Raw genomic sequence first — 22127 nt, 5'->3', positions numbered from 1 at the left:
ACGTAGATTTTTTAAAGAATATTTTTTTAAGGACCAAAGGACTAATAAACGTGGATTTTTTAAAGAATATTCTTTCAAAGATCAAATAAACGTCGATTTTTTAAAAATATTTTTTCAAAGATCAAATAAACGTCGATTTTTTAAAAATATTTTTTCAAGGATCAAATAAACGTGGATTTTTTAAAGAATATTTTTTCAAGGTCCAAAAGAGGACGTGGATTTTTAAAGAATATTTTTTCAAGGACCAAAAGAGGACGAGGATTTTTAAAGAATATTTTTTCAAGGATCAAATAAATGTGGATTTTTTAAAGAATATTTTTTCAAGAACCAAAAGAGGACGAGGATTTTTAAAGAATATTTTTTCAAGGATAAAATAAACGTGGATTTTTTAAAGAATATTTTTTCAAGGACCAAGAGAGGACGTGGATTTTTAAAGAATATTTTTTCAAGGATCAAATGAACGTGGATTTTTTAAAGAATATTCTCAAGGATCAAATAAACGTGGATTTTTTTAAAAATATTTTTTCAAGGATCAAATAAACGTGGATTTTTTAAAGAATATTTTTTCAAGGATCAAATGAACGTGGATTTTTTAAAGAATATTTTTCAAGGATCAAATGAACGTGGATTTTTTAAAGAATATTCTCAAGGATCATATAAACGTGGATTTTTTAAGGAATATTTTTTCAAGGACCAAAAGAGGACGAGGATTTTTAAAGAATATTTTTTCAAGGATCAAATAAACGTGGATTTTTTAAAGAATATTTTTTCAAGGATCAAATAAACGTGGATGTTTTAAAGAATATTTTTTCAAGGATTAAATAAACGTGGATTTTTTTTAAAGAATATTTTTTCAAGGATTTTTTTTAGGAATATTTTTTCAAGGACCAAAAGAGGACGAGGATTTTTAAAGAATATTTTTTCAAGGATTTTTTTAGGAATATTTTTTCAAGGACCAAAAGAGGACGAGGATTTTTAAAGAATATTTTTTCAAGGATCAAATAAACGTGGATTTTTTAAAGAATATTTTTTCAAGGACCAAAAGAGGACGAGGATTTTTAAAGAATATTTTTTCAAGGATCAAATAAACGTGGATTTTTTAAAGAATATTTTTTCAAGGATCAAATAAACGTGGATGTTTTAAAGAATATTTTTTCAAGGATTAAATAAACGTGGATTTTTTTTAAAGAATATTTTTTCAAGGATTAAATAAACGTGGATTTTTTAAAGAATATTTTTTCAAGGATCAAATAAACGTGGATTTTTTAAAGAATATTTTTTCAAGGATCAAATAAACGTGGATTTTTTAAAGAATATTTTTTCAAGGATCAAATAAACGTGGATGTTTTAAAGAATATTTTTTCAAGGATTAAATAAACGTGGATTTTTTTTAAAGAATATTTTTTCAAGGATTAAATAAACGTGGATTTTTTAAAGAATATTTTTTCAAGGATCAAATAAACGTGGATTTTTTAAAGAATATTTTTTCAAGGATCAAATAAACGTGGATTTTTTAAAGAATATTTTTTCAAGGATCAAATAAACGTGGATTTTTTAAAGAACATTTTTTCAAGGATCAAATAAACGTGGATTTTTTAAAGAATATTTTTTTAAGGATTAAATAAATGTGGATTTTTTAAAGAATATTTTTTCAAGGACCAAAAAAGGACTTGGAGTTTTAAAGAATATTTTTTCAAGGACCAAAAAAGGACGTGGATTTTTAAAGAATATTTTTTCAAGGACCAAAAAAGGACGTGGATTTTTAAAGAATATTTTTTCAAGCACCAAAAAAGGACGTGGATTTTTAAAGAATATTTTTTCAAGCACCAAAAAAGGACGTGGAGTTTTAAAGAATATTTTTTTAAGCACCAAAAAAGGACGTGGAGTTTTAAAGAATATTTTTTTAAGCACCAAAAAAGACGTGGATTTTTAAAGAATATTTTTTCAAGCACCAAAAAAGGACGTGGATTTTTAAAGAATATTTTTTCAAGCACCAAAAAAGGACGTGGATTTTTAAAGAATATTTTTTCAAGCACCAAAAAAGGACGTGGAGTTTTAAAGAATATTTTTTCAAGGACCAAAAAAGGACGTGGATTTTTAAAGAATATTTTTTAAAGGACCAACAACAAACGTGGATTTTTTAAAGAATATTTTTTCAAGGACCAAAAGAGGACGTGGATTTTTAAAGAATATTTTTTCAAGGACCAAAAGTGGACGTGGATTTTTAAAGAATATTTTTTCAAGGTCCAAAAGAGGACGTGGATTTTTAAAGAATATTTTTTCAAGGTCCAAAAGAGGACGTGGATTTTTAAAGAATATTTTTTCAAGGTCCAAAAGAGGACGTGGATTTTTAAAGAATATTTTTTCAAGGTCCAAAAGAGGACGTGGATTTTCAAAGAATATTTTTTCAAGGTCCAAAAGGGGACGTGGATTTTCAAAGAATATTTTTTCAAGGTCCAAAAGGGGACGTGGATTTTCAAAGAATATTTTTTCAAGGTCCAAAAGAGGACGTGGATTTTCAAAGAATATTTTTTCAAGGTCCAAAAGAGGACGTGGATTTTTAAAGAATATGTTTCCAAATATTTTTTGAAGGATTGTAGGTAGGTGTATATAATGTCTTTGAAAATTCCCTTCGCAACTAAAATTCCATCATTTCCCTCCTTACCACCCTTTGCTCCAACCAAATACCCTTTGAAAACGACAACAACAACTTAAATTCAAGCCATTAAAAAGGTGAAACATTTTATTTCACTTTTGTTTCATTTTTTTTTTGTTATTTTTGCAACACAAATAAATTAGGGTCATTTTGTTGTTTTGATGGCGGCGGCAGTGGCGCGGTCGTCATTATTGTGCGTTGCCGCTTGCCGTTGTTTCATTAGAATTTTTATTTGAAAACCGACTAATGACTTCTGAAGAATTGCAAAATGTTAAACCCATTATTTTCGACATTGTTAATACGAATGTTGTTGGTTTGACGAGGGGCCATAACAGCAACAACGACAACAATAATGGAAGCAGCGGCATCAGCTGAATCAAAATTGCCACAACCACCATTGCCACCACCGGACGGACGGACAGCCGTACCTCAACAATAAATGCTTATTTGGCTCTCTCACTCTCTAATGTCTTTATTAGTTGTCAAATGGGAGGTAACACTTTGGCGGTGATGGGAAAAAATTGACGTGTCTGGAAACAATATTTTGTGAAAACCAAAAAAAAAAAAAGTCGAAAACAACTGCCCAGAAACTTAATTGCGGTTCACATAATTTCTTTATTAAACAAATTGCTAATGGCCACCAGATATGGAGTGAACGGAGACAGCTAAAAAACAACTGCATATCCCCTCACTCCTCACTGCGTCCTATGGCCCACCTGATCCCAGGTGGTAATTTCTAACAAACAATAATTGTGAGAGGTGTTTCCTCCCTATCGTTATTTTGTTTCCAGAACATGGACAGGTGATTACTTTTATTGTCAAATGATTCAACTTCTTTGTTAGCGGAAAATTCAGATTGAGTTACTTATAGCGATTAAAAAGGACTCTGTCCTTAAGCTCAAGGAATTTTGAGAGGAACCAATTATATTTTCATAATAATGAAAATCCCATCACCAGTGTCAAGCAGGTTGTGGGTTTGCGGAGGGCAGCTAATATTCTCTTCCAATTTAAGAGATAGAGCAGTGAAAAAAGCCTTTATGGGTATATTTCCACATTTTAAGTCAGCGGATGCTATCATTCGATAAGAGAATGAGTGTGCAGGGCATTCCGATTGTGGACAGCAGCACCATCTCCACTTATATTTTGAAGATAGGATAGAAGCGGGTCCATTGTGGCCTGTGAGTAATATCACAACTCAAGGACAACCGAATTTTTGGAGACTGGTTTCTGCTATTCTATTCTTAAGGCAAACAACCATGTTTCGCAATGAAATACAAAATTATTTGGAGCTCCAGTCTCTCTGGAAATCATTTTATAGCCGAGTAGTTTATGTAACATGGGATTCTAGTCCTCTGGGACATTATTACATCGACAGATTTGCTACGGTCTTCTAGGATACACCCCAACGAATATCTAGTACATATATAGTACATGGACAATCTGCTCCTCTTTAAGAAATATTGAGCGGAACGAAATTGCATACACATTCGCAAAGAAGAGAGTATATGAAAGTGCACATCTCTCACTGACATTGGTCATTCTGAGCTAGTACGCCCATTCTTGTCTCAGTAGAGCCGAGTTCGGGAGTCACATATGTTTACTAAATGAGAGGAGAGTAAAATTGGGTAAGGAAGTCCCTGTGAAGAAGTGGTGTGCTCCTCTCGAAGGACATACGAAGGAGGGAGTTTAGCACCAAATTGAACAAACTCCTTAAAGAAAATAAAAAAAAAACTGCAACAAAATCGAACGCCATAATTTTTACATTTTTTTAAAATTTGAATGAAAACAAAAAATGTCGGAAGTAGCTTCAAATTGTAGAACAGGTTTAGATTTGTTCGAATTGGTCACCTTTTGCACGAATTATGGTCTTCAAACGGCCAATGAAACCGTCACACGCTGTCCGAATGTTGCTCTGCGGTATTTTGGCCCATTTCCGGCGAAGCGCTTGCTTGAGGCGATCGACACTTTGGTATTTTTTAGTGCCAACCTTGCTTCCCAAAATACTCCAGAGGCAATAGTCCCATGGATTGGTATCCGGAGATTTTGGTGGCCATTGTGCGCTGGAAATGAAGCGAGGAACCTCATTTTGTAACCATTCTTGGGTGGCTGTGCCGTGCTGAGTGCGGTGATGCTGAGTCCTGTTGGAATGTCCAAGGACTGCTGCCAAAATGTATGCGTGACCAAGGCTTTAATACACCCTCCAGAATAATTTCGCGATAATATTCGGCATTTATTCTGATGCCACAGTCGATTAATACGAGCAGGGAACGACCATCGGCTGTTATGGCGGCCCACCCCATCACCATGGCCAGCGCTTGAGTTCTGGTAGCTACCAAAGGTGCACATTTTCTGCTGACCTCTTTTGCAAGTAAACACGATTATTTTGTTTGTTTACAAAATGCTGGACAAGGAATGTTTTCTCTTCGGAGCAGTTCACCACTTTCGGCCAAGCGAAGCAACTCTTTAGCTCTTTTGAGTCTATTTTCTTTCTGTTGCGGTGTATGTTCTTGCACTTTTTGGAATTTCAATGGCTTTAAACGAGAGGAGTTTTCAATATTTGCCGAATGGAATATTGCGATATGTTCAGCTCACGAGCCATTTTTCGGCCACTGCGATGCGGGTTTTGATTAAGTCGCTTCTTTAATTTTCGAACCATTTCTGCTGATGTTACAGTTTTCTTCCGTCCACTTCCTTGTCGTCGGGCTATGCTACCAGTAACAGTATTACGGTAACGAGCGATGGTACGAGACACAAAAGATTTATTCACTGGAGTGCTCTAACGATAGCCATTTGTGGTTTTCCAACCAAATATAAAGAAATCACACTATCGCGCTTGAATTCCATCACGAATAATTTTTTTTTTCGGGACAATTCTCCCCGAAATGCTTTTGTACGCTTGTAAACAATATAATGAGCTGTCATAGGAATAATTTTAACAGCTGTCGGATGAATGGCTTAAAAATGACAGCAGTCTGAAGTTGGTTGTAGTTTTTTTCATATCACCCTGTATTTTAAAACAGGTCTGCAGACAGCTCTTCCTGGGTAATAAGGAAGCAGGTACTGACTAAATCTCATACTGTTTCACATTTTAAGCCACCGGATGTTATCATTCGATAAGAGCAGGCCGATATGGACAACATCACCATCTTCACCGGCGTTTTAAAAATAAAGATAGAGCGGGTCTTTTAGGGTCTCCGATACTCATATAAGTTCAGTACAACCATATTATTTGAGATTCTGAGGAAAAACAAGGTGCCGGATGCACCAGCCTGTTCTTAAGAAATCCAACTAGGGTTTCCCTAAAAATACAAAATTATTTTACGCCCTGCTTCAGTAGAGCCGAGTTCATGAGTCACATAAGACAAATGATCACTAAATGAGAGGAGAGTAAAATTGAGTAATGAGGATGAGGGGCGCACCTGTTGAAGGACATACGTAGGAGGAGCCTTCGACATGGCCCAGATCCAAATTTTAAATGCTTATTTGGCTCTGTAGTATACCCAGTAACTAAATGTGGTACTCTTTAGTACATACCAAAAACATCGACATGTTTCCGCCCTAGACACCAATAATGATCCAAAATTTGTACCAATTTGTACTTTTCGAACACTTTTTGTGCGCATTTGAAAAACTACCCCCACATCTCAACTCCATGTACCAACAGTGACCTCTATATTAAATTTCAAGATTTCAGTTCTATCCCTTAAACCAATACCAAGATAGTGATATTTAGAAGTTTTCGTACAAATATGGAACAAATTTCCAAACTATTGCCAAATTTAAGTTGCAGATACCAATAGAGGCCTTAACAGTAAATCTGAGGATTCCAGCCCAATTCGTTCACCCAATACCAAATTTAGTACACCCAATACCAATATAGTACACATTTCCAAAACCGCATCTATATCTCAATTTCACATATCAACAGAGACCTCAATATAAAATTTAAGGATTCCAGGCCTAACCCTTTGCCCACATTTAGTACCATTTAGAGCTTTTTAGACAAATATTGGACGCATCTCCAAGCCACAGCCAAATCCCAAACACAAAGTAGTATGAATATCAAATTTCGGAATATTTTCTCCATTCCTTCATCAAATACCACATTTATTATTTCAAGCTCTATTTCAGATTTTAAGCTCTATCTGTTCGCCCAGTACCAAATTGTACCAAATATAGTAGCATTCAGTACTTTTCGTGCAATTATTGTGCACATCTCCAAAACCACCTTTTTACCTGAATGCCTTACCAAATTCAAAAAATCGTACCATCTAGTACTGTGTAGTACGTATTTCCAAAACTACCCTGAAATCTTAATTATATACAGCAACAGTAATCCTAATGACAAATTTCAGATCTCAAGCAGTATCTTTTCATGCTACATCAACTTTAGTACCATTTTGTACCTTTTACGGTACGAAATTTTACACTTCTAGACGGTACTCCCAAAAATCCAGCCTTATCTAACCCATATCACCAACATCACCTGCTTCGCCTGGGCGTAGATGAATTAAACAGTTACTCATTCTACCCTCAGTCATATGCCTACCAAACGTGCCTTATCGAAAAAACGATTTTAGACCCTAGGTCTCTTTGGACTAAATTCATTTCAGGACATTTGGAGACGATCTAGGGTTGTCCGTCCGTCTGTCTGGAGCACGATAACTCTGGAAGGGAGTATCAGATTTGGTCCAAATTTATTATATCGTAATATTGTTGTCAAACTTAGATCGAATTCAGAGATGGTCAATATCAGTTCATTCTCTTTTGTACCTCCCTCAAAGGAGATAAATTTTTTTTGGTAGGTCGGGAATGAAGATTTACAATATCGGCTCATGGCATCAAGTACCTCCCGCACAAAGGGTCAAAATGTTGATACTTTTTAACTTGTTGTAGAACAACTTGATAACGTCCTATATAACTTTTGATCGAACTTTGCCTTGAAATCCTAATATGCATTTCAAAATATTTCGAACTCCAGATATTGAGCTTAATTGCGTTGACTTGAAGCCCTTCTATCGTTCTTCTATTCAAAGAATACATATTTTAGATCTTTTCATCACATAAAGTCTTCCGATTTACATTTTATCTACATTTTTTTCTCTCGGAATGCTTTGGTAGTCTTTCCCTTGATCCGGATTATTTTCTCAGACTTATTCTTAACTGTCCTATCTAAATGAATGTCAATAAATCAAAAATGATTTAATTTTTATTAAAAGAACCAGGAAAAAAAAGAACTATGTAGTTGAATTCATAATTGCTTTTAGACATGCACACATTGCAGTGCTACTTCTAGTTTCCCTCGGTTTGAAGCTGTAAAGCTTTTGATATTGCAACATTTTAGATCTTTTATTAAAAAATGAAAAAAAAAAGACAAAGACGAAGTAGGAGAAGGGGAGAAAAAAATAATACAATAAGATTTTGCAATAATGTTAACAAATATTTCAGTTACGCCAAAAAGCCTGCTTATAATGTGCTTTATGGGTTGCCCATATGTGTGAGAGTGTGCCTGGTATGAGATAGGGATGTCAGAGCAGAGAGCAGGGGATTTTTAGGGAATTTTTGGGAAAATGTCTCATTGGCACTTTGGCACGGATATTGGCCTTCAAACGGCCAATGAAACCAAGTAAAACCGCAGCCCGAATGTTGCTCTGTGGTATTTTGGGCCATTCCCAGCGAAGCGCTTGCTTGAGGTGATCGACACTTTGGTATTTTTTAGTGCCAACCTTGATTTCCAAAATACTCCAGACACAATAGTCCAACGGATTGGTATCCATTGTGCACCGGAAATGAAGCGAGGAACCTCATTTTGTAACCTTTCTTGGGTGATGAGTCCTGTTGGAATTTCCAAGGTCTGCGGCCCAAATGCTTGCGTGCCCAAGGCCTTAATACACCCTCCAGAATATTTTCGTGATAATATTCGGCATTTATTCTGATGCCACGGTCGATTGATACGAGCGGAGAGCAACCATCGGCTGTTATGGCGGCCCACACCATCACTATGACCAGCGTTTGAGTTCTGGTGGCCAACCGAAGCTGCCTATTTTCAGCTGACCTCTTTGGCAAGTAAACACGATGTTGTTTACAACGAATGTTTTCTCATCGGAGAAAACCAAATTCGGCAGTTCAGCACTTTCGGCCAAGTGAAGCAACTTTTAGCTCTTTTGAGTCTATTTTCTTTCTGTTGCGGTGTAAGTTCTTGCACTTTTTGGAATTTAAATGGCTTTACCCCGAGCTAATTTTGCAATATTTGCCGAATGAAATATTGCGATATGTTCAGCTCACGAGCCATTTATCGGCCACTGCGACGCGGGTTTCGATCAAGTCGCTTCTTACCATTTCGCTCCATTTCTGCTGATGTTGCTATTTTCTTCCGTCCACTTCCTTGACGTCCGGCTACGCTACCAGCATCACTATCACGGTAACGTGCGATGGTACGATACACAAAAGATTTATTCACATTTAAATGATGGAGTGCTTTAACGATAGCCAGTTGTGGGTTTTTAGCCAAATATAAAGAAATCAAGCTTGAATTCTGACGCGAATAACTTTTTTTCTGGAAAATTCTCACCAAAATGCTTTTGTAAGCTTGTAAACAATGTAATAAGCTGTCACTGGAATAATTTTAACAGCTGTCGAACGTGTGGCTTAGAAATGACAGCAGTCTGAAGTTAGTTGTAGTTTTTTCATCTCACCCTGTACATAGTCTGAATTTCGCATTTTTTGAACTTCGTGGATATTCCAAAATGAAATGATCTCTACCATCTTTACAACAGATCTTGTGTTGATAGCAATATTGAGATAAGCCAGGTTTGAATGGAATCGGGTGATAATTTTGCTTTTTATGAGCTTCGTGAATTTTTCCAAATTTTTGACCCTTTGTGGGGGAGGTACCAGAAGGAGTGAACCGACTTATTCCACCTTCACACCAGACCTTGGGATACTAAAAAGAACACCATATTTTATGAGAGTTATAATTATTCAAAATTTTGACTTTTTTTGGGGGGAGGTACTTGATGGAGTGGACCGATATTGTCCATATTTACACCTGGCCTAGCACTGATGTAAATTGTAGGATTTGCATAGTTGGAGCAAAATCGGATAATCCTTCCTTATCCTCCCCTTTCAGTAAAATATTTTTGTTTGAAGTCTCTACTTCTTGTGGAGGAGGTACCAGAAGGAGTGGACCGATATTGCCCATCTCCGAACTTGATCTATGTTTGATAATAATATTACCATGTACCAACTGTGGACCAAATCGGATACTCCGAGAGACGTAGATCGACTCAAAATGTCCTGAAACGGATTTGGTCTAAAAGAGACCTAGGGTCTAAAACCCTTATTTTCATGAGGCAAGTTTTGGCCGTATCAATTGATATATGCCCGCCCTGGCTGAGGAGCCAAAGGCCAATAAACGTGGACCAACAATAAGCGTGGATTTTTTAAAGAATATTTTTTCAAGGACCCAAAGACCAGTAAACGTGGATTTTTTAAAGAATATATTTTCAAGGACCCTTAGACCAGTAAACGTGGATTTTTTAAAGAATATTTTTTCAAGGACCCAAAGACCAGTAAACGTGGATTTTTTAAAGAATATATTTTCAAGGACCCTTAGACCAGTAAACGTGGATTTTTTAAAGAATATTTTTTCAAGGACCCAAAGACCAGTAAACGTGGATTTTTTAATGAATATTTTTTCAAGGACCCAAAGACCAGTATGCCCTCCCTGGCTGAGGGTATAAAAAATGGCCCAAAAGATATGACTTTTTGGTAGATAGCTTTCATCAAAAATCAAATCTAAATTTGCAGGTTTTAGAAAATCTGTTTCTCTTGGATGTTTTCTGTTATGAAGGACTTTCTAAGAAATCGGCTTCCAAAAATTTCGAAATTTGGGAATTTTCACAAAATCAGTTTCCCTTTGGAAGCATTTCACAGAAGACCCCAAGCTATGTGTTGTGTTAGGGGATAATTTGTAAAGCTAGCTGTCCAACGACCCCCCTTCCCGGACATCATATCTCCTCCGGTGTAACATGTTGTTGTGCGATTTTTTTTTCTCGTTGTTGGTGGTTTATTGTTAGCATTTTTATTAATTTTCCTTAACATCTCCGACATACATTGTCTGTATTGTTGCAACATGCAACATCTTTGGCACTTTAGCAACATTTCACAAGACTAGCACTTTGATTGCCAGCTCGGTGACTGTTAGCCGAACAGGCTGAATGCCAGTGACCATATGCTGGCTGGCTGGCTGGCTTGTTGAGAAAACTAAAGCCAACCTAGGGGGAGTGATCTGCCATGATGGGCTACTCGCTTCAACGTTGCTTGCAATACCAGGCTGAGTGGAATGCAAAGAAATATTGCACAAATTAAAATTGTTTAGATTTTCCGCCTACTTTTCAAAGTTTGTTTTTTTTTTCATGTTTCTCCTTACCTACTTGTTACTGGCATCGAACAAAAAACATAGGTTTTGCAAACTCGTAAAAATGAATGTTAAAGTTAAATTAATTTATGTTAACATGCTGTAGGACACTAAAACCTCAGAGAGAACAAGACGATGCGCCAAAACAAGCCTAGAAATTTAACTGAAATATGAGTGGCAACCAACCCCCCACCCCCTTAACCAAAAAAGCAATCGGGCCTGCCCAATAGGTTGGTCATTTCAATTTAACCTATAAAATATCAGCAAGTGATTAATGTTGCTCTATGAGCAATGGAATGCAGAAGGTATTTGGGGAAGTTTCATGAGAAACGAGGGAAGGAGGGGTTTGTTGTCCACGTCATGGAAATGGAAAGTCTTGATGCCATTTTTTTTGGTACAAGGAAGCATAATCAATTTTCCTTCACATCTGAGAGGAGAAAACGTTGGATATCTTATCTGATATTTGATCAAATCATATTTATTTCTATTTGAGATTTAAAAATTTATGTTTGTTCGAAAAAAGGAGGAAGGTATGTAAAGTCAGAGAAGACCAACAATAAACGTGGATTTTTTAAAGAATATTTTTTTCAAGGACCCGAAGACCAATAAACGTGGATTTTTTAAAGAATATTTTTTTCAAGGACCCGAAGACCAATAAACGTGGATTTTTTAAAGAATATTTTTTTCAAGGACCCGAAGACCAATAAACGTGGATTTTTTAAAGAATATTTTTTTCAAGGACCCAAAAAACATGGATTTTTTAAAGAATATTTTTTCAAGGACCCAAAAAAACGTGGACTTTTTAAACAATATTTTTTTAAGGACCAAAAAAACATGAATTTTTTAAAGAATATTTTTTAAGGACCCAAAAAACGTGAATTTTTTAAAGAATATTTTTTCAAGGACCCACAAAAACCTGGATTTTTAAAGAATATTTTTCAAGGACTCAAAAAACGTGGATTTTTTAAAGAATATTTTTTTAAGGACCCAAAAAACGTGGATTTTTTAAAGAATATTTTTTTAAGGACCCAAAGACCAATAAATGTGGGTTTTTTAAAGAATATTTTTTTTCAAGGACCCAAAGACCAATAAACGTGGATTTTTTAAAGAATATTTTTTTCAAGGACCCAAAGACCAATAAACATGGATTTTTTAAAGAATATTTTTTTAAGGACCCAAAGACCAATAAACGTGGATTTTTTAAAGAATATTTTTTTAAGGACCCAAAGACCAATAAACGTGGAGTTTTTAAAGAATATTTTTTCAAGGACTCAAAGACCAATAAACGTGGATTTTTGAAAGAATATTTTTCAAGGACCCAAAGTCCAATAAACGTGGATTTTTTAAAGAATATTTTTTCAAGGACCCAAAGACCAATAAACGTGGAATTTTTAAAGAATATTTTTTTAAGGACCCAAAAAACGTGAATTTTTTAAAGAATATTTTTTAAGGACCCAAAAAACGTGGATTTTTTAAAGAATATTTTTTTAAGGACCCAAAGACCAATAAATGTGGGTTTTTTAAAGAATATTTTTTTTCAAGGACCCAAAGACCAATAAACGTGGAATTTTTAAAGAATATTTTTTTCAAGGACCCAAAGACCAATAAACATGGATTTTTTAAAGAATATTTTTTTAAGGACCCAAAGACCAATAAACGTGGATTTTTTAAAGAATATTTTTTTAAGGACCCAAAGACCAATAAACGTGGAGTTTTTAAAGAATATTTTTTCAAGGACTCAAAGACCAATAAACGTGGATTTTTGAAAGAATATTTTTCAAGGACCCAAAGTCCAATAAACGTGGATTTTTTAAAGAATATTTTTTCAAGGACCCAAAGACCAATAAACGTGGAATTTTTAAAGAATATTTTTTCAAGGGCCAACAATAAACGTGGATTTTTTAAAGAATATTTTTTCAAGCACCCAAAGACCAATAAACGTGGATTTTTTAAAGAATATTTTTTCAAGGACCAACAAATAACCTTGAATTTTTTAAAGAATATTTTTTCAAGGACCAACAATAAACGTGGATTTTTTAAAGAATATTTTTTAAGGACCCAAAGACCAATAATCTTGGATTTTTTAAAGAATATTTTTTTCATGGGCCAACAAATAACCTTGAATTTTTTAAAGAATTTTTTTTCAAGGACCAACAATAAACGTGGATTTTTTAAAGAATATTTTTTCAAGGACCCAAAGACCAATAAGCTTGGATTTTTTAAAGAATATTTTTTTCATGGGCCAACAAATAACCTTGAATTTTTTAAAGAATTTTTTTTCAAGGACCAACAATAAACTTGGATTTTTTAAAGAATATTTTTTCAAGGACCCAAAGACCAATAAGCTTGGATTTTTTAAAGAATATTTTTTCAAGGACCCAAAGACCAATAAACTTGGATTTTTTAAAGAATATTTTTTTCATGGGCCAACAAATAACCTTGAATTTTTTAAAGAATTTTTTTTCAAGGACCAACAATAAACGTGTATTTTTTAAAGAATATTTTTTTCAAGGACCAACAATAAACTTGGATTTTTTAAAGAATATTTTTTCAAGGAACCAAAGACCAATAAACGAGGATTTTTTAAAGAATTTTTTTTAAGGGACCAAAAAGACCAATAAACGTGGATTTTTTAAAGAATATTTTTTTCAAGGACCAACAATAAACTTGAATTTTTTAAAGAACATATTTTTTCAAGGACCAACAACAAACTTGGATTTTTAAAAGAATATTTTTTTCAAGGACCAACAATAAACGTGGATTTTTTAAAGAATATTTTTCAATCACCTTTAGACCAATAATTTGCTTTCTTATTCAATTATCAATTAATTGTCTTCAATTATTTTTGGTAATTTCATTCTTTTCGTACTCCTTGCCATCCCAATGTCCAAACTGATTCTCCTCTCCACAAAGAAAAAAAATCAAAAACTTCTATTCTCAACAATTTATTATTATTGATTATAAAGATAAGCGACAGATTTTTCAATTATTTTCTTGATGATGTTCTATCTTCCTCTTTGTTTTTCTTTTTCAATTTTTTCAACATTTCCGCTCTTGGACAAACTTCGAAAAGAGAAAAAAAGACATACCATATAAAGTGGCAATACATTGGCCTTTAACACACATTCCTTCATATGGCATATTTGCCTTCGTCTAGGCGATTTATTATCCAGTTTTCTCCCAAAAAAAAGTTTTTCTGTTGTTCCTTCTTTTTCACTTCTGGGGTCTGGTGTTAAAACTGTGGATTTTCCAAGGCTTTATTGGAAGAGCAACATTTTGGGGAAGACAGTGGTTAAGGGGGAGATAAAATCCGTTTTAAAAATCTGCGGTGCTTGTTTGGTTGGTTCCAGAAAATTATTCATAAAAATCCATTTTTATTGAGTTAAGAAAAATTATTCTTTAAAATTTTGAGAAAAATGCTCTTAAAAACCTTCATAAATTGGTTTTAGGAAAAATTATTCTTAAAATAAGTTTAAAGAAAAATATTCATAAAAATCATTGATTGGCCCATTGATCTAAGAAATGACATTATTAAAAAAATCACGCTGATGACACTTAGGACCATATTCTTAAAAAATGTTCTTAAAATTTCACACTGAACTTAGGAAAAGTATTTTTAACAAATAAACGTTGCTGAAACTTAAGAAATATATTCATAAGGAAAAATATTCCTAAAAAAGAGATTTTAGGAAAAATAATTTTAAAACCCGTTATATTATTATTGGTTACCCATAGGGAAAAAATTCTTAAATTGTCAAACAGATTGACCTTAGAAACCAACGTTGTTTACTCATAGGGAAACTATTCTAAAATTTTCAAACAGATTGGCCTTAAATTAGTTTTAAAATTACTAAAATGACCTAAAACGACTGGCGTTGGGGAACATATTCCTAGATATCCAAGAAAAACATTCCTAAAATGAATGATTTTAGGAAAAATATTCGTAAAATAATTATTCGTAGGAAAAATATTTCAAAAAAGTTGGTGAAGGTGAAGGGAAACTGTGCTTAAAACGGTTGGTCTTAGAAAAAATATTTATTACAAATTCTTGTCAGAAAGAATATTATTTAGCAAATTGGAAAGCATTCTTAAAACCACACATTAAGAAAAATATTCTTAAAATGATGGTTCATAGGAACAATATTCTTGAAATAGTTGCCTTCAAGAAAAATATTCTTAGAAAATCTGTGTTGGTTACTCTTGGGAAAAATATTTTTAAACTGATTGTTCTTAGGAAAAATATCCTTAAAAAATAATATTTAGAAAAATATTTTCAAAATTGTTTTAAAAATTAATCTTCAAAAATCCAAGTTTGTTATTCTTAGAAGACTAATAAGAAAATATTCAGAAAAAAATTCTTAAAATGATTTGTGTTAGGAGAAATATTTTTTAGAAAATTCACATTGATTAGGAAAATTTACGTTGATTGATTTTAGGAAAAATATTCTAAAAAAATCCACGTTGATTAGGAAAATTTGCGTTGATTGATTTTAGGAAAAATATTTTTAGAAAATCCACGTTCACTGATTTTAGGAGAAATATTCTTTAAAAATCCATTTTGATTGTTTTTCAAAATCATGAACCCTATGTGGGACAAGTAGCAAATTAATGGTCCGATCTCTACCATTTTTATAACAGATCTTGTGTTGACGCAAATATTGAGATGTGCCAAGTCTGGAATGGAATCGGATGTTGATTTCGATTTTTATGAGCTTCATGGAAAAAGAAATAACCTTCGTTGGTCTTGGGCAAAGTTAACTTCAATAAGTTAAAAAAGCAGTAAGTTCGGCCGGGCCGAACTTTGAATACCCTCCACCATTTGGAACGAATTTGGAAATTTTGAAAAAATAAAATCCTTAAAAAATTCTTTTAAAATTTAAAAAATACCGAATATAGCAGTTATATTGGGGTCTATACGACGTGGATCTAGATAAAAATTTAATTAAAATTTAATTAAATTTAATTAAATTCGAAACTTGAAATAAACGGTGAATAATGTAGCTAAAATCATCAAAATATCGTATATAGGGAAGTACCGTTATATCGGAGCTGTGCGAAGACATGGACCAGCATAGACGATTTTCTGCCACAGGCTAAATCATCCATTACAAACTTCAAATACGACAACTCAAACAATTTCGGTGGGTATTGTACCTTAACTCGTCAAAATACCAAATATAGGGAGGTGCTGATATATGGGGCCTATACGAAGACCTGGACCTGCATAGAAAATTTTCTGTCACAGACTGTAGTTCCCATTACGAACTCTAAATACGTAATTTGAAACAATTCCGGTGAATAATGTCGCTAAAATCATCAAAATACCGAATATCAGGAGGTACCGTTATATGGGGGCTGTACGATGACGTGTACCTGCACAGACAATTTTCTGTCTTAGGCTGTAGTATCTATTTCGAACTTCAAATACCCAATTCCAAACAATTCCGGTAAATAATGTCGTTAAAATAATCAAAATACCGAATATCGGGAGGTACTTATATATGGGGGCTATATGAAAACGTGGACCTACATGGTCCATTTACGAACTTAACCTGCCTACTGAAAAAATAAGCACGTGTGCAAAATTTTAGCCTTCTATCTCAATTCGTTCGAAAGATAGCGTGATTACAACAGACAGACAGATGGACATGGCTAAATCGACTTAGAATTTTACGCTGATCAATATATATATACTTTTTTGGGTCTGACATGAGTATTTCGAGGAGTTACAAACGGAATGACAAAGTTAATATACCCTCCATAGCATCGTGGAGGGTATACAAATTCGCGTTCAATAATTCTAATGAAAATATTCGTAAAAGATCCTGATTCTCTAGTACTAGGAAATGTACTTTGTTCTTCAGGATTATATTCATAGAATATGGTTTTAGGAACAATTTTTCTAAAAATCTTGAATATATTCTCTCTTCTACCACTGTCTCCAGCTCAAGTCCATTTCACTAAACCTGAAGATGGCAGTAGGAAGACTCCTAACGAAAAAACGAATCCAACAAACAAAACCAGCTAAACAACAAAATCCCAAAACAAAAAATTGCAACAGCAACAACAACAGAATATGATAAATCGCCATCAGTGATTGTGGCGATAAATTATTTTTCGATCGATTGTATGAAACGATAAAACAAAAAGCCGCCTATGGGCAATACTTGAGACAGGCTTTGGGTTTGATTTTCCACAGCCAGAATTCATTTGGTGTTGGCTGGACGAACAGACAGAGGAGATACAGAGACTTCCTTCATTCTGGTCCATGGTAGGAAGGCAACTCTTTGCCACTGCATTGCCTACATAGCTGGGCAAATTGAAAAGTGAAATTTCAACTCCTTGCCAATGTCCACTGGTCAAGTTTGGCGAAGGCAAAAAAAAAAACAATCTTCTCATTTATCACAAAATTGTAAAGTCTCATAGATTAGCCAGAATACCAGGAAGCATAAAAACATATTTATTCTCTTAGAAATAAAATTGGGTGTTGGCTAACGCCCACTTACCTATCGATCCATCCAGTGAATAGGCATTACGCTGCCATGCCCATGTGCATAGATCACAGGTTGTCAAACCATCGGCGGCCACACTCTCATCGAGGAAGGGCGGTCTTGGCGGTGGTGGGACAAAACGTCCATTCCACAAGCCATTCTCGCTGGCATCGAAGGCCAACGGCGAATCGAAGGTATCCTCTTCGATGGCATTCGCCCACCAGTCATCGTCGTTGGCAGGTAAAAGATTTGCTGCAGCACCGCCACCACCAGTGACGTCACCCATGAGGCCGCCGCCGCCACCACTGTTGCTGCCAGTAGCTATGGCCTCCACACCACCCGAAGCCGCAGCAGCTGCATCGCCGAATATTGTGCTGGCGGTGGCTAAGAAATCTGTTTGTATCGCTGGATCATAGGGTGACAACAATTGATGATTGCCCGCAAAGGCGGAAGCGGGTTGTTGGGTGGCGCCCGACGCCGCCAGTGATGGCGACGGCGCATGCGCATGGCTGCCATGGGAAGGTGTTAACGGTGATTGTCCATGCGTTTGATAGTTGTGATTGGCAAGGGAGTCTAGGCGGGAATTGGGAAATGCTGAACGCACCGTTGTCGTGGCACCGGCAAAAATATCATCATCCGGTTGCTGCAGCGGCAGCTGCTGCTGTCCAGTTAGGCGGGGAAACATGTTTGACAGGTAGTTGTTTGATATTTCTGTATTTCTTTTGTATGGTTTGTTTTCGTTTATTTTTTTTTTTTGTTTTTGGAGTAAAATCAATATGAAAATCTGTTTGTTTTAAGGCAACTGGAGCTGGTGGTTATGATTTGCATAGAACCTGGAAGAGAAAAGAGAAAATGTTCAGTTATTTAAATAAAAATATTTTTTTTTCTAAAATTGAGACATATTTTTCAGATTTAAAAAATAATAAAAAAATTAGATTTAAATAATTAGCTTCTTAGGGTTCCTATCCGCAAAAGATTTTTCCGAATCTGCCCACGTTTTGGTATATTTCCCAACACAACGTTTCTACCAATATTAAGTTGTTTGAAGATTTTGGTCATATTCTTAAATAACTGGTCCCACTAAAAATGTTCTTAAAGACCAACTTTGATTACTCTGACGAAAAATATTCTTAAAAATCAACCTTCGTCATTTTAAGTCAAAATATTCTTTTTAAAAAAACCTCCGTGGGCTACTCTGAGGAAATGTTGAATTGAAGTAATTTTTTTTTGGAAAATTATTTTTAAAAATCCGCGTAGGTTACTCTCAGACAAAATATGCTTACAATTATTTGTCAAGGGAATTAACTCAAAAAGTATCAGTCAACCCTCCAATAACAGGTTATTTAAATATATTTTGACCTGCGTTATGATAATTGAAACTTTTTACCCTCTATGGGGGGAGGTTCCGAAGAAGTAGGCCAATATTGTCCGAATCTTATCTTACAAAAGTCTGATAAAAATATTATAACTTCCGGGAATACTTCCTTCGCATTATATGAGACCTGCAAGTGCCCGCTACTTCGTCAGCGAAAAGTCCATCTTAAAATTGTAACCAAGTTCCAATAGTTCGTGTTAGGCCTTTTTATACCCTTCACCATAGTATGGAGGGTATATTAAGTTTGTCATTCCATTTGTAAAAAATCGAAATATGCAGGTCACACTTTTTATGCAGGTCACAATTTTTTACATTTTTTTTTTTAATTTATTCAATGAAAGCAAAAATTTCGGAAATAGCATTAATTTTAGAATAAGTATAAGTTTAGATTTGTTCGCCTTCAAACGGCCGCTGAAAGCAGTCACACGCTACCCGAATATTTCTCTGCGGTATTTTGATCCATTCCCGGCGAAGTGCTTGCTAGAGATGATCGACAATTTGGTATTTTTTAGGTGCCAACCTTGCTTTCCAAAATTCTCCAGACACAATAGTCCAACGGATTGGTATCCGGAGATTTTGGTGGTCATTGTGCGCTGGAAATGAAACGAGGAACCTCATTTTGTAACCATTCTAGCGCGCTAGGTAGCGCGTTCTGAGGGTGATAGTGCTGAGTCCTATTGGAATGTCCAAGGTCTGCAGCCAAAATGTTTGCGTGTCCAAGTCATTAATACATCCTCCAGAATATTTTCGCAATAATGTTCGGCATTTATTTATTATCTATTAATACGATCGGAGAGCGACTATCGGAAATCATCGAATGTCCAAGGTCTGCGGCCAAAATGCCCAAGGCTTTAATACACCCTTTAGAATATTTTCGCGATAATATTCGGCATTTATTCTGATGCCACGGTCGATTTATACAAGCGGAGAGCGACCATCGGCTGTTATGGAGACTCACACTATCACATCACCATGGCCGGCGCTTGAGTTCTGGTGGCCAACTGAGGGTGCACATTTTCAGCTGACCTCTTCGGACAGAATACACGATCATTTTGTTTGTTTACAAACTGCTGAATAACAAATGTTTTCTCATCGGAGAAAACCAAATTCGGCATTCGAAGCAACTCCTTAGCTCTTTTGAGTCTATTTTATTTCTGTTGCGATGTAAGTTCTTGCACTTTTTCGAATTTCAATGGCTTTACCCCGAGCTCTTTTTTTTATATTTGCCGAATGGAATATTGCGCGCCACGCTACCAGTATCACGTAATCGGGAACGAGCGATGGTACGAGACACCGATTACGAGATTTATTCACATTTAAATGCTGGAGTGCTCTAACGATAGCCACTTGGTTGGTGGTTTTCCAGCCAAATATGAAGAAATCACACTATCACGCTTGAATTCCGAACCACGAATAACTTCTTTTCTGGAAAATTCTCACCAAAATGCTTTTCTACGCTTGTAAACAATATAATGGGCTGTCACTGGAATAATTTTAACAGTTGTCGGACGAGTGGCTTAGAAATTACAGAATTCTGAAGTTGGTTGCAGTTTTTTCATATCACCCTGTATAAAAATCTGAACCGATTTTCACACAATTTAGCAACGGTATTTCTGGGCTGTGTCTGCTACCAAATATCATTCTTGTGGGGTGCATATTACGCATGTGAGGGACCTGTAGCATTAAATCGGATGATATCAAATAGTGGTAGGGGTATTATGACTGTGCATTTTTTGTAACATGGAGAAGGAAGCGAGATAGGCCCATAACAATATTAGTCCAAATAATCTAATTTTTGGCAAATCCGACCGAATTCGGTATAGAAGTAGTCATCAATTTTGGTGAAAATCAGTTCCATGTATTTAATTGTTAATATACTGCTTCTATACCGAATTCGGTCGGATTTGCCAAAATTAGGCTATTTGGACTAATATTGCTTCCTTCTCCATATTTTAAAAAAATGCACAAACACATAATACCCCTATAGGGTATCAAATACTAATGCGGTACTAGGTACTAGGGTATAAAAATACTAATGCGGTTCAAAGGTATATATATTTTTGGACAGATACCCCACGATATTCAGTATTCTGATGATTTTAGCGACATTATTTACCGGAATTGTTTCAAATTTTGTATTTGAAGTTCGTCATAGATACTATAGCATAAAACAGAAAATGGGCCATGTACGTCAACTTCTTCGTGTAGCCTCTATATAACGGTACCCCCCGATATTCGGTATTCTGATGATTTTAGCGACTTTATTTACCGGAATTGTTTCAAATTTCGCAATTGAAGTTCGTAGTGGATACTACAGCCTGTGACAAAAAAATGTCTGTGCAGGTCCACGTTTTACAACTCCCACGGATTCTTTTTAACGGATTTTATTTTTTTGAAAATTGCCAAATTTGTACCAAATGGTGGAGGGTATTCAAGGTTCGGCCCGGTTTTTACTGGTTTTACATCATCGTATATCACCATTGCTATAGTGAAGATTATAGACTGAATAACTTTTTTCTTGGTCGGTAGTATAATCCATATACTGCCCTTTCCACCCCCAATCCCATGTCCTTGATGTTAGATTGTTAATTTTTAATAGAAACATTTTACGCTCTTTGAAAAACAAAAGAACAAAAACTAAGCTGAATTATATCAAGTGGTAGTAATGCAGGGGACCTAAATGTTAGTATAACTTATGGCCTCTCCTTGACCTCCTCTAACGCTCCATCCCTCCTAAAGTAAAGGCAGTTAAATAAAGTTTTCAATAATTTCAAAACATTTCATTTTTGAGTGGCTGTTCTCAAAGTAACTTTTATGCAGTTTTACTCAGGGCCATACCTATACAGGTGGAACTAGGCATACTCTCCCCCCCCCCCCCTCGCTGTCCCTTGATTCGGCCACCTTGGTCATTCATACAAATATTACAGTAATATGTAATAGTAGTGCAGAGTATGAGGGGAGGTTTTTTGTTTTTGTTTTCGATTTTTTTTTTGTGTTTTTTTTTTTTTTTTTTTTTTTGAAAAAGTTTCAATTTTGTTTCCATTGAAGTGGCTGACGCATGGTTTTGATCACGATTTTTCATAAGTCGTAGTTTTGGTTTTGTTATTTTAGTTTTGGTTTAAGCCTTGAGTTGGAGAGTTCCACCTCACGCCGTAGTATGAGGCCTGAGTTTGGATTGAAGGAACT

General features: G+C 35.1%; 1 protein-coding gene across 1 annotated transcript in view; it reads right to left on the bottom strand.

Annotated features, from left to right (window-relative positions):
- The window catches only part of LOC101890946 (uncharacterized), a 202128-nt gene extending 183760 nt beyond the window's left edge, over positions 1-18368 (bottom strand). The window contains exon 1 of the mRNA XM_059132202.1: positions 17582-18368. Within this exon, the coding sequence (XP_058988185.1) occupies positions 17582-18251 (670 nt within the window). The 5' untranslated portion in view covers positions 18252-18368. The remainder of the gene's footprint in view (positions 1-17581) is intronic.
- Between the last annotated feature and the right edge of the window lie 3759 nt (positions 18369-22127).

The sequence above is a fragment of the Musca domestica genome, unplaced genomic scaffold (genome assembly GCF_030504385.1).
Source record: "Musca domestica strain aabys unplaced genomic scaffold, Musca_domestica.polishedcontigs.V.1.1 115, whole genome shotgun sequence".
NCBI lineage: Eukaryota > Metazoa > Arthropoda > Insecta > Diptera > Muscidae > Musca > Musca domestica.
The sequence above is the reverse complement of the archived record's forward strand: the minus strand, read 5'-3'. Positions and strand labels throughout refer to the sequence as shown.